This window comes from Aotus nancymaae, unplaced genomic scaffold (assembly GCF_030222135.1).
Source record: "Aotus nancymaae isolate 86718 unplaced genomic scaffold, 86718_ANA_hifiasm-v0.15.2.pri h1tg000006l, whole genome shotgun sequence".
Taxonomy (NCBI): Eukaryota; Metazoa; Chordata; class Mammalia; order Primates; family Aotidae; genus Aotus; species Aotus nancymaae.
This window is the reverse complement of record NW_026988417.1, coordinates 5,239,510-5,252,938: the sequence shown is the minus strand read 5'-3', so window position 1 is coordinate 5,252,938 and position 13,429 is coordinate 5,239,510. Positions and strand designations below refer to the sequence as shown.

Sequence of the window (13,429 nt, the reverse complement as noted above, 5' to 3'; positions counted from 1 at the left end):
TTACAGGTGTGAGCCACCATGCCCAGCTTTAAGCCATTTTTTAAAGTAATTTAGAAAATTGGTTACATTTTTAATGGCATTTCAAATGTTTAAAAATTTTGATTAATCAAATATGTAAATAATGGTTAAAGTTTAGGAGAAATTAAGCTATCAAATTTATGAGTTAACTGAATGGTGAAGAAAAAATAAATTTTATTCCTTATAAAAATTCCTTATAAAGATCTCTAAGTTGAGTTTAAAGGCTTAAAGAAAATTGGGTTTTATAATTATAATCTTGACAAGTTTAACACTGATCAAAATATGAGTAATTGTAAATATTCCATGCCATGTATGAAGGCCTCTCTAAAGAAACGAATGTTAACAAAAATGCAGCTATTTTTTTATGTTGAGTAATTGGCTAGTGATATTTTCCATATAACAAATCATTCCTAACCAGTACACAATTAGGCCATTAGGACAAAGGGAAGGAATTTCCATTAAGTACCTTATGGAGAGTAAAAAAATAATCATTTGCCAAATTAAAATGATTTGAATACTTGGATTTTAAAAAAAGGTCACAAATGTGTTCTCTTCACAGGTCTTATGTCCTTCCTATAACCAAATCTATATTGAGAATGTACCCATGATTACTCTGTATCTATGCCACTATAACCATTTCACCAAAGCATCTTAACAATACCTTAATACAACTAATATCTAAGATGTAATTGATATATTACATTAGAGTTTACCAATTGTTTTCTTCGTAGTTCATTTTACGAAATTTCCTCATCAGCTTTTAAAAAATAATGCTGTGATGTTGGAGTTAATAGTTCTCATGGCGTTTAATACATTCATAGGTCTAGACATGGAGATGTGTATGGGTGCATGTATATATATATGCATATCCATGTATATCTACACTTACAAGTATCTGTCATATGTGTAACATATAAACATGTGAATGTGCGTGTACATATCCACATCCACACCCACACAACTGTTTCCTGCGTTTGTCTACTGAAAAGACCCAGAAGCTATGACCCGCCAGCAGCAGTGAGCACCTCTAGCACCCAGATCCTGGTTTCTAAATTCTCCGCCATTCTCCACTAAAAGGAACAGCATGCTTTGGAGGAACAGCTGACTCCAGGTCTGGGGCCAAGAAAAGTACAAGATGAGCCTGGGGCATCTCCTTGTGCCATGAAGTAATGAAAGTGCTCTAAGTATGAGGGACTGTGATCTCTTTATTACAGAGACATGGCAAAGGACAAACAGCCAGCTCCAAGGGCCTCCTGCTGACCAAATCTGTGATAGTTTGACCAAAATAAATCATGACAATAAAGGATATAATCACTGATTAAAATAATAATCTATGGGCTGGGCACGGTGGCTCACCCCTGTAATCCCAGCACTTTGGGAAGCTGAGGCAGGCGGATCATTTGAAGTCAGGAGTTTGAGACCAGCCTGGCAAACACAGAGAAACCCTGTCTCTACTAAAAAAATACAAAAATTAGCTAGCTTATAGTGGCATGCCTGTAATCCCAGCTACTCAGAAGGCAGGGGCAAGAGAATTGCTTGAACCTGGGAGGCGGAGGTTACAGTCAGCTGAGATTGCACCAACGCACTCCAGCCTGGGTGACAGAATGAGACCTTTCTCAAAAATAATACTAATAATCTACGAATTCCCACTGATATACATACATACATATATAAACAAATGAATAATTAAATGGGAGCAAAGGAAAATGGTCTCACAGTAGATGCTAGCTAATAAACGCAGAAGGAACAACGGAATTAGAAAGTCACCATTTAGCAACTGTCATTATCATTGTTTCAGGCAAGAGTCATTAATGGATGCTGGAACTAGTGGGCAAAATTGTGAATAATAATAGGATAGTTACATAGTTTCAAAGCATCTTCCCACATGAGACTTATTAGAGAGAAAAAACATGCAGTCAATTTACAGTGTGGAAACCTTACTCAAGGGATCAATTAACATCACGAGTAGTGCGATACAGACGCTGTGGAGCTCCTGATGTAACGCAGCATAAAACGTGCCGCCACCTCCAATGGGCTCCCGCTAAAATTGTCTGCTGGATCCCAAGAAGAAGCAACAGCAGACGCACCCAAACCTGGGAGCCTCCTACAGAAGAGCAGTCTCCTTCCTAAGTGTCAATGCTGTCAAGCCAGGCAGAGCAGGCTAAAGAGACATGGCAGGGGACTACAGCACATGGTCTGGGATTTCCTTCTGCTCATAAAGCACATTATAGAAATAAGCAGGAAAATCTGATGAAGCTCTAGGAATGAGACCAGCAAATGGTATGCATGTCAGCTTCCTGACTGTGATCATTACACTGTGTTTCTGGTAAGGTGTTTTCAGCAAATATTCATCAAAGTATTTAGGGACAAAAAGACAACATACCTGCAAAACGTTCTGAAAAAATTCCTACACACACACATACAGACAGAGAAAGGGTGCGGGGAGAGAAAGTGCACATACAGGACTGTGTGAGAGACAGCAAACATGGGAAAGTTAGTCTTTGGCAAACATGGGTGAAGGGCACATAGGCATTCTTTGTGCTATTCTTGCAACTTTTCAGTAACTCTGAAATTATCTCAAAATAAAAGTTAAAATAAAACAATCTTGGAAAAAGTATAGACTGTGAGTCTATTGGCTGGCGCAGGCCATTTTGTCACCGATGAGGACAGGCTTCTTGCTTATGTTGGAAGGCTATAGATGTTTCTATGTGTCACTTGTAAGTGAAGTCATTTTCAGCTGTAAAAACAGTTGTCACAAATGAAGTGATACTGGTTGAACTTTCAATTCTTGCTGGCGTGTCACTCAGGAAACTGAGTTACTCACTTCAGCTCTCTCAAGAATAAGCACCTTCCTCAGTGGGCCAAGCGTTTTTGAAGGGATGAAATGCTACCGCTTTCTCTCAAGGACTTGGGGACACAGTTACTCTCCCCCTAGCAATGGCAGGGCGGGGACTTCTTCCTCAGACAGCTCCCGACTTCCCCCCACCCCACCCCATCCTGAGCTTCTCTGTCTGGGCACTCAGCTTGGCATCTCCCTCTTCATTCCTGTATCTAACCCGTGCCAAATCATGCCTCCTTTCCCTCGCAGCCCTTCTCAGATCTGCTGCCAGAGCTCTCACAGGAGACTGACACTGTTACATCAAAAGTATAGTCTCCTCATTGAAGTTTTCAGCTTTTTTCCACTGCCATCCACCCTCCAGTTTTCAGCCCACATAAATGTTTACAAAGTACACTGACTCTTGCTCAGCGCTCATGTTTTACGGTGGGTAAAGAAGCCACGAGAGAACAAAAGCTTTGGCTGTGATCAGAGTCTGCACAGAGCTAAGACTGGAACCCGGCTGTCCCAAGCCCACCTGAACCCAGCCCTCTCTGTTACACCACACTGCTGTAAAACCAGCCACAGGGCCGGCAACCCATCCTGCTGACCGTCCCTTACCTCCTGAGCACTGCAGGAAAACAATATTGTTAACCTACTTTTTATCCTCACCAAGAAAAGCAGCCTCTGTGAAAACAGTCCCTGCAATGAACTCCTATGTGTGAAATTCGAGATCTTTGCGTTGCCTGGTTGGGCAGCCGTGGATTGGTCACAGCCCCGGGCACTCTCCTCTGCCAATGAGCATCACTGCACAGGCGTTTAGAGGAGGCTCCACGCTGGGTGAGTTTCCACCAACATCAGCCCACGCACCACATCTCACATGAACCCGTTTCTATCAAGTCTTTAGCATAAGGACGCTACCATCTCACGTCCGGGATTGCATCGATCTATGTGTGTGTATGTGTATCGCTGCATCTTAGTCATAATAACACTAAGTAGGGGAATGGACACAAAAATAAACAGAAAAAAAAATCCACAGGAAAAATGGTTTAATTCTGGGTAGGAAACACCAACAAAACATGTTCTATCATGAAAAATGAAAAACATTCAATAACGAAAGTTCTGAGCATGTAGCTATGAGCTCTAATTGTCTTTTCTGCTTTTATGAGTAAGTAGTTCTAGTGAGGAAGCCAAACAAATAACACCATGTGTTCAAAGTCCAGGGCCCCCACACCCCCGAGGTGCCCAAAGTCCAGGGCCCCGACACCCCCGAGGTGCCCAAAGTCCAGGACCCCCACACCCCAGAGATGCCCAAAGTCGAGGGCCCCCACACCACAGAGGTGCCCAAAGTCCAGGGCCCCCACACCCCCGAGGTGCCCAAAGTCCAGGGCCCCCACACCCCCGAGGTGCCCAAAGTCCAGGGCCCCCACACCCCCGAGGTGCCCAAAGTCCAGGGCCCCCACACCCCCGAGGTGCCCAAAGTCCAGGGCCCCCACACCCCAGAGGTGCCCAAAGTCCAGGGCCCCCACACCCCCGAGGTGCCCAAAGTCCAGGGCCCCCACACCCCCGAGGTGCCCAAAGTCCAGGGCCCCCACACCACAGAGGTGCCCAAAGTCCAGGACCCCCACACCACAGAGGTGCCCAAAGTCCAGGGCCCCCACACCACAGAGGTGCCCAAAGTCCAGGGCCCCCACACCCCACAGGTGCCCAAAGTCCAGGGCCCCCACACCCCAGAGGTGCCCAAAGTCCAGGACCCCACACCCCCGAGGTGCCCAAAGTCCAGGACCCCCCACACCCCAGAGGTGCCCAAAGTCCAGGGCCCCCACACCCCAGAGGTGCCCAAAGTCCAGGGCCCCGACACCCCAGAGGTGCCCAAAGTCCAGGGCCCCCACACCCCAGAGGTGCCCAAAGTTCAGGGCCCCCACACCCCAGAGGTGCCCAAAGTCCAGGGCCCCCACACCCCAGAGGTGCCCAAGTCCAGGACCCCCACACCCCCGAGGTGCCCAAAGTCCAGGGCCCCCACACCCCAGAGGTGTCCAAAGTCCAGGGCCCCCACACCCCCGAGGTGTCCAAAGTCCAGGGCCCCCACACTCCCGAGGTGCCCAAAGTCCAGGGCCCCCACACCCCAGAGGTGCCCAAAGTCCAGGGCCCCCACACCCCCGAGGTGCCCAAAGTCCAGGGCCCCCACACCCCCGAGGTGCCCAAAGTCCAGGGCCCCCACACCCCCGAGGTGCCCAAAGTCCAGGGCCCCCACACCCCAGAGGTGCCCAAAGTCCAGGGCCCCCACACCCCAGAGGTGTCCAAAGTCCAGGGCCCCCACACCCCAGAGGTGTCCAAAGTCCAGGGCCCCCACACCCCAGAGGTGCCCAAAGTCCAGGGCCCCCACACCCCAGAGGTGCCCAAGTCCAGGGCCCCCACACCCCCGAGGTGCCCAAAGTCCAGGGCTCCCACACCCCAGAGGTGCCCAAAGTCCAGGGCCCCCACACCACAGAGGTGCCCAAAGTCCAGGGCCCCCACACCCCTGAAGTGCCCAAAGTCCAGGGCCCCCACACCCCAGAGTTGCCCGAAGTCCAGGGCTTCCCGCACCCCAGAGGTGCTCAAAGTCCAGGGCTCCCACACCGCACAGGTGCCCAAGGTCCAGGGCTCCCACACCCCACATGTGCCCAAGGTCCAGGGCTCCCACACCCCAGTGGTTCCCGAAGTCCAGGGCCCCCGCACCCCACAGGTGCCCAAAGTCCAGGGCTCCCGCACCCCAGAGTTGCTCAAAGTCCAGGGCTCCCGCACCCCACAGTTGCCCAAAGTCCAGGGCTCCCACACCCCAGAGGTGCCCAAAGTCTAGGGCTCCCACACAGCAGAGGTGCTCTTTTGTTTTCTGTGTCACACGGCTCACTCGCCACCATCTCTCCAGGGTGTTCAGATGGCCCCACAAATCTGTAAAGAAGTCAAGAACATTCCAAAGGAAACATTTACCACCATTTCAAAGGTAGATTACAGGGGGAAAGAGTTTTCTTGGAAATTCTAAAACAAGTTATTTGCCAGGTAATTTTAAAAAAGCAGTGTACTCTATGGGATTGTGTATTTACTTTCCCTGCAAACAGGCATACAGAAGTACTCAGACAAGGAGGCAAGCCAATCTGATGTGGACAGCTGGGTAGAAAGTGGTGCTGGGCTCCCTGCTTTATCACATCTCCCAGAAACAAAGACTGAGGCAAGAAGCAAAGCGAAGACTCACAGACTGGGCAGTGAGAGAAAAGGGGGTGGGCCGAAAAGAGCTGCTGTCAGCAAGACAGGAGGAATTCTGATAGAGGAGCCAGCAGTCGGTTTTCCAAGGAAAATCACCACGTGTGTCCCTCTGTGGAGTGCAGCCCCTGGAAAATACCCTACCTCCAATACTGCCACCTCCTGGCCGTTGCGAAGCAGCCGGAATGTCAGAGGATGTTTCGAATCCAAACCTGGGATCACCTCGCAGCCACGGAGGGGGATAGACACAATGTGGGTCTTCAAGTCGGTCCTGTCCTTGTGGAAAATGAGCTTGTTATCTTTCACTCGGCACCAGCGCTCCCGCCAGCGGCTGTTGGAGAGCACGTTCAGATAGCCTGCAGGGAGACAAGGTCACATGTCAGCCACCTCCGTCTAGAGCTGCACTAAGGAGGCCCAGGGAAGGGACTGTGGATAAAACAAATCTCTCACACGATCGAACAAGCTTGAAATGCAAATTCACATAAACTCAGAGAGCCATGGCTACAGCATCACAAGTTTTGGGGGCTTTCATCACACAACACAGACCATGTCTGGAAGCCCCTAATTTGACGTGTACAAAGAACCAGTTACCAGGTGTCTAGTCTTGATGTGGGACTGTGGAATTCACCTAGAGCACGTGAGAAGTTAGCAGGCCATCGGGTTTCGGATGGCCAGAAGGAAATGGGGGCACAACAGCTGTCTTCAAACTGGAAAAGGATTTCATTTATTTTGAGGAGCTGTAAATGATACGAGTAGGGGAAGAGTCACAGGCAGGCAGATTTGGGCTTAATATGAGGAAACAAAAACTATCTAAAAATGAAAACTTTCTACGAAATAGGAGGCCCTGGGAGGCGCTAAGCTCCCAGAGCTCGAAGCAGCCCAGCTGGTACAGATTCCCGCCCGAGGCCGAGGATGCACCTGCCACCTTTCTGCTCCTGCAACTGCAAAGTGACTGGTGGGGCTGCCCAGGGGAAATCTAGACCCTAGGTCTGAATGCACATGACATTTCATGATCTGTGTCTCTGGAAAATGTGTCTCTGGTATGGCACAGTATCTTCAGTACACCACAGATCGACGAGCAGAATTACAGGAAAAATTATTCTCCTCATTAAAATAAAATCCTCCTCAAATACAGGAAATTGACAAATTTCAGTTGTTACAAACATAAAATGCATTCTTCTAGAAATAACAACACATGAAAAAACAGATTATCAGGGTGGCTGCACCTTCCAATCACACCATAATGCTAGTAAATTACTGTCCCCCCTTTAAGATTTAGAAAGTGAGTTAAATAGCATATAAAATATCGGTAATGGGAGGAAAAGAAATACAAGATTCCTGGCTGAAGTCACTCAGCTACTCCTTCAGTTCTCACATGCACACACACACATACCCCTGCCCCCAAAATATTAATAAATAAAACAAAATACATCCTTTCCAATTCTGATTTTTCAAATTCCTTTTCCAGCCAATAGCAGTCCCAGCTACTTTGGAGGCTGGGCGGGAAGATCACCTGAGGCCAGGAGTTCAAGATGAGCCTGGGCAACATAGTGAGACCCTGTCATTAAAAACATTAATAAAAATGCCTTTCCAAAAGGGTTTTGGAGGATTTTTCTTACTTCTTTTATGTTCTCAGTCTCACACACCTTATTAGCAATGGATAAATGCTATAAAGACAAAAAAAAAAAAAAAAAAAAGAGAGAGGTATGTTCAGGACCCAGAATGATGCTTTATTTATTACTTATAAATACTGACTCAATGACTTACTAGGTACGCACTCAAAAAGTCTAAATTTTCATTGGCTAAATGTGATGTCATTTCTACCAACACACACTGAATAGAAATGCACACTGCTTCTCCTGGAACTAAAACTTTCATCTGGGTTGTGGGCTGCTGTACTTAGGAGTGACGGAGAAATAAGCCGGGCTAAGGCTCTGAGGCCGGTGCCATGGCCACCCTCTTGTGTTCAGAGAGCGAGCTACGCTCATCCAAGCTCCTTGTACTTCAGAGACTTAGGAGGGATGGAGGAAGGTGAAGACGCCCAGAATCAAAGCTGGAAAGAGTCTCAGAGGCTTTACCTCTTGAGGGAGGAAGTTACCTCCCAGAAAATGTGAAGTATCTTGTCCAAGACCAGACCACACAGCAAAGCCAGATCTCAACCCTTGTTGTGAGTTAAAGATGGCAGATAAAGAGCTGTTAACATGAATACAACTGGGGCACTACACCACCATTTTTGTTCTGTAAAATGGTATTTATAAATGATGTGGTTCCAATACATTTATTCCTTAACAAGAAAAAAGAAAGCTCTACTTAAAAAGAGAGTCAACTATCATATCTGAGCATCCAGTAACAGCCCCGGGAACCTCGTGCTCGCCATGGATCTGATACTGTCTAGAGAAACCACTCGCGCTGAAAGCCAACATTTTTCCATTTTCAGACTTTCACGCAGCAACGGCCGACTGTATCAATCCTAAGTATGTCTGGAGCATGAGTTGACAAACATGATGGTGTATCTAAAAGGAAAAGGAAGGCAAGGCCACCTCTCAAGTAACTTCACCTACTGAGGTGCATAAGTTAACATGGCCAAAAACGGTTGCTGAAAAGAAGCGGTAAGCTACAGGGAAGAAAAATGGCCCGTGCTCTGGAGCAGTCAGGACTCAGTAACCCCTTCATGGAGCCCAAGATTTGAAACGCCAGTGACCTGATGACAGAGACCTACAGTGCCGTGGGGCAGGAATTCCCAACCTCAGAGGACCCAGTCCCGAAGAGGGACATGGATTCTCATGGTGTATTCTTCTCTGACAGCATCTGGCCCAAAGCCCCCAGATGCTAGGAATTTCTTGACATTTCAGCCACAAAAGGGATGATTATATTGGCCAGATTCACATTTATACAGAGCATGATTTTTAACACCTTTTCCCCAAAAAAATCCCCCGGGGTTAACAGACCTGTTCACATCAGCTGGGGCTCCACAGTCACCTGTCCATGTTCAGCAACTGCCCCTACCCCATCCAGCCCCCGTCCTCATTTCTCAAAACGGGGAGGCATTTTGGGGCATTTACCTGGGTAGGGAACATGAAGAGGCCATGCAGGAAATGGCAGACCGCCTCATCTAAGGTGTCTAGACTCAGAGGGTCTTCTGCACCCCTCAGTATTCTCCCAATCGGGAGAATGCTGACCCGGACCCCAGGTCATCCCCGGGAACACATTTACACTGGAGCAACATCCACCACCAGGTGGGGCCAGAGAGCAGCCAGGACCCGCCAGCTTGGATCCCGCAGCAAGTATTGCAGGCGAGAGTTCCCGGCTCACCAGGGTGTCTCAAAAAACTACTTACCAAGGCAGGTCCTGATACATCTGATTTTATTTTTGAATCCCACTTATCATATTATGGTAGGGTGTTACTGAATTTTAAATTCAGGAGTTGTTTAATGTTTTCAGCTATTTCTCCTGCAAATTCTAAAGAAAGAGCACAGTTTCTTGCAACACTGTGGCAAGGGTGTGTGAGGAGATTTCACCAGAAATATAAAACTAACTTTACAGCCAAAGATTAGACAAACAAGCAAAAAATACAGGCGGAGGGGGAACATATATAAAGCCTCCCGGTCAGCTGTTCCGGATATGGGGCGTCGCGGGTCTCGGTGCCAGGTGGCTCTCAAATTCCGGCAGCTGCAGAAGAGCAGGCAGGCAAAGCCTCTTAGAAGGGTGGCCAAGTTTCCATTTATTTATTCTCTTTAGGAAGGGAAATGATAGTGCCTGCCTGCCCGAGAGGCTCCTGCACTTTGGTTGCATGTGGCCAGTAGGTTCAACACTTTTGAGAGGCATTTTATCCCAAGGTAACTGTTTGTTTTATCTTAGCAAGTATCTGTTCATGATCAGCTGAGAGGAGAGGGGCATCAAGAAGCAGCATTCGGAGAAACCACGTCAGGAGACTGCTGGCAGCATCACGGGCCTGCCAAAGCCAAAAGCCGCCTTTCTGCTCTTCGCAAAGTGTCCTCTACGAGGCTGGGGGCAGAGGAGCTGGTACACCAACACCATGTCACGGTGACTCTTGGACTAAGAATGCCTTCCTGCCCTTTCATCAGACATCATCTCATTTCTTTTTGTGAGGTGGGGCCTTGCTATGTTGCTGAGGCTGGTCTTGAACTGGCATCAAGCGATCCTCTTGCCTCGGCCTCCTGAGTAGCGGGGACTCCAGGTGCATGCTATGTGCCTGACTTCATCTGGGCTTTTGTGGAGGTGGATTATGACACCAACTGGACATACATAACTTTCCTGAATGTCTACTAGAAAATCCTGCTACTGAAAGCTTCATAACGTCATAGAACATTGCAGCTGGAAGGGACCTGGGAATGCCTGGTACGTCCTTCAGAGCCAGCTCAGGCTCCACGAAGCCCTCCAACTTGCACGCTGGGGCCTTTCCTTTCTCTCAGCCTCTCCGTTTCTCATGATCTATTTGTCTGACATGACATTTACGGTATCTTGGATAGGTCTGGTACGCTTAGATGAATTTCTACAAAACACGTCAGGTGAACACATGGGTAATAACAGTGACCATTTACCCAGCATAAATTAGGAGCTAGGCATTAAGCTCAGTGTTTCATGTATTTTATCCTCAGTTTTTATGAAAACCAAGGAATTTAAGTACTGAGCCCATTTCATAGATGGAGGAGCCTGGGATTCCGAGAGGTTAAACAATTTGCTTAAAGGAATGCATGCATTCAGCAAATATTCACTGAGCTGGTGTCGTCTGCCAAGCTCTGCACGCTGCTGCGGAAACAGGCAGGGAGCCAATCGGAGCCTGTTCTTAAGCCAGTCATGGAGAAGGTAGAAACGTGAGGTGCGGACAGGATTTTAGAGACCCCGAACTGGGCAACAAAGGAGACACTTTTGGTTTTTGTCAACACAGAATGTGATACGATTAGTCTAACATTTCAAAAATTCCATCTGGTGGCCTGGCGGGGATGCCAAACAGAACAAGGTGAGCCAGTCAAAAGGCACCACAGTCCCAAACAGGTGAAACAGGGATGGGGAGCAGAGAAGACGGAAATGCATTTCCTGGTAACAGCAGCTTAATTCATAAAGTGACAGTCACTCAGGACTTGTTTCGTCAGGGGTCTTTGCGCGTGTCTCAGATCATATTATCTACGTGGCTGTGTGCTGGGCTGACCTGCCCAATGCTAAATGCGTCACTCAACAGGCGTTGCAGGGTTAGGCGGACCTGGCCAGCCAGGCTGCAGTCCTTGCCGCCCCCTCCTGAAGCCAGAAAGCACATGCAGAGAGCCTTCCCTCCCCTGCCTCCACAAGCAAGGCCCTCACAGCAGCTCTGTCCTGCATTTAGGGGCACGGCTGACACAGCTGCACGGTGCTGAGGGGCTGGGATTTGAACTCCGCTTTCAGAGGCTCCTGGGAGCTCTGTCCTGTGGGCTCAGCAACACTGCACTTCCGGCCAGTCCAGCCCAGCCCTTCATCCCCCTGGAGCAGAGAAGCAGCTGCGGAGACTCAACTTGGCAGACTCAGTCTCTCGGGCCTTTGTCCTGCGACTTTTTTCTGCCTGAAACTTTGCAGCTGTACTAAAATTACTGAAAATCGTCACTGTTGCCCCTTTATTTTTCTAAAAGCTCCTCCCCTTTCCCCTTTCCCCAGCAAAGAACTAGATGACAGCTTTCAAATCTTGTAGACAGAGGATGTGCTGTTAATACTGAGGCGAAAGTTGTCCACTAAGCAGTTTGATAGGAATCCACATGTCTAATTAGATGCTGTGGATGCAGCACTCCTGCTCCCTGAGTGTCCAACTGTGCTTCCAAGAAAGTGCCCAAGAAGAGGGTTTACCGCAGTGTCTCATCACCAGCACAAATGCAGCTATTTAGCAGGAGCCACGGCAGTGTCTAGTTCTTTGGGGGAAGGGATAGGGAGGCCAGTGGGACAGGGAACCAGCAGAGTTGGGCCGGAGGCTGTCTCTGCTCTCAGCTCGCCATGTGGCTCCGAGCAAGCCAGGCACCCTCTCTGAGCTTCAGTGCTCTCCTTTGTAAATGGAGGGGTTTGGATCAAAGTCTCTCAATTGCCTTTCATAGAAATGTTAAATTGCTTTTCAAGAAGAATTTCTATTTCCTCCACTGACCTAGAGCATTTAAAAAACAAAAACAAAAGAGTAGTTCCCTTCTTGTTGGCTAATTCCCTCTTCTATTTCTAATCCCTCTCTCTCTCAAGGGCTGATGTGAGACAGTCCCGCCTTACCATGCGCTCCGAGAAAGGCAGAGGTCAACGGGGACCAGCACTGGGGCATCCTCAGATTCACTTTCCCCATTCTGTGCTACACCTGTGCTTCAGCTGACAGCATTTCAGCAAGGTGGCCGCCTTTCAGCTCTCACCTTGTAGAGGGAGGGAAAATGGGCAGTGGAACACCATCAGCACCAACTGGCCTGCATCTGTGACTCAACTGCCATTTGACTCAGTTCAGGGAGCTTGGAGTGCACCAAGCTCCTCAGTCACTGGTCATCCCTCCTAAGTCAGCCCCACAGGCGGCTGTTTCAACAGGACACCTCTTGAGATTCCTTCGACCACGAGGCCTTCACTGCTGTCTGCCCAACTTCATGGTATCTACCAGAAATCGGTATGATGCCACCTCCCAGATCACACTGTGAAAGCCGCAGAGGAGCCGAGACTTAGCCTGTCTTCCTTTCAAGACAGCGCACACCTTCTCGCCTACAGGCTCCTCTCATCTGCCCCGCCATCAAGCCCTCCTCCTGACCACCTTGGCCCATCCGCTATCATCCTTGCCACGTGAGCTCACACCACTGGGATGTGAGATCTGTGGAATAAACTGATCTCAGTGTATATGGCCCAATTTAGGCACTACTGGGCAGGAACTAAATGAGGTATCTTTTGCATCCCAAAATAAAATCCAATACCTTGGACACAATGGATGCTCAATAAGGGGTGGGGGTAACTAGAATTACTAATCAAATAGAAGGAATGATGAGTTCACCTTGTGCGAAGCTGAATGTGCAGCTCATCATGTTTCCCTCCTAGGAAGAGCTGCATGGTTCTTCTGAACTTGACTGCCTAGAAAGCGTTCTGGATGTAAACTCTCACCCATGTCTCCATGGAGGCCACCCCACAGTGCTGGATCCCCCCCAGCCCACTGAGGTTCCTATTATTCTCTCATTGCCTCATTTTCCCTCCTATCGCCAACCAGACCGTTATTACAAACATCTCTCACTGGTAACTGTTCTTGTCCTTATCTTTTGTTACCAGACTGGAAGCCATGGGAGGTCAGGGCTGTTGTGGTCACCAAATGGTGCTGCTCAAGATAACTTCCTGGATGAAAGACTGATCAGGGAGATAGTCAGTGTG

General features: G+C 48.5%; 1 protein-coding gene across 2 annotated transcripts in view; it reads right to left on the bottom strand.

The window, feature by feature from the left end:
• AFAP1 (actin filament associated protein 1) overlaps positions 1-13,429 on the bottom strand; it is a 176,555-nt gene that overhangs the window by 37,587 nt on the left and 125,539 nt on the right. For both annotated transcript variants that reach the window (XM_012473519.2, XM_012473522.2), the window contains exon 10: positions 6,218-6,429. In XM_012473519.2, the coding sequence (XP_012328942.1) occupies positions 6,218-6,429 (212 nt within the window). The remainder of the gene's footprint in view (positions 1-6,217; positions 6,430-13,429) is intronic.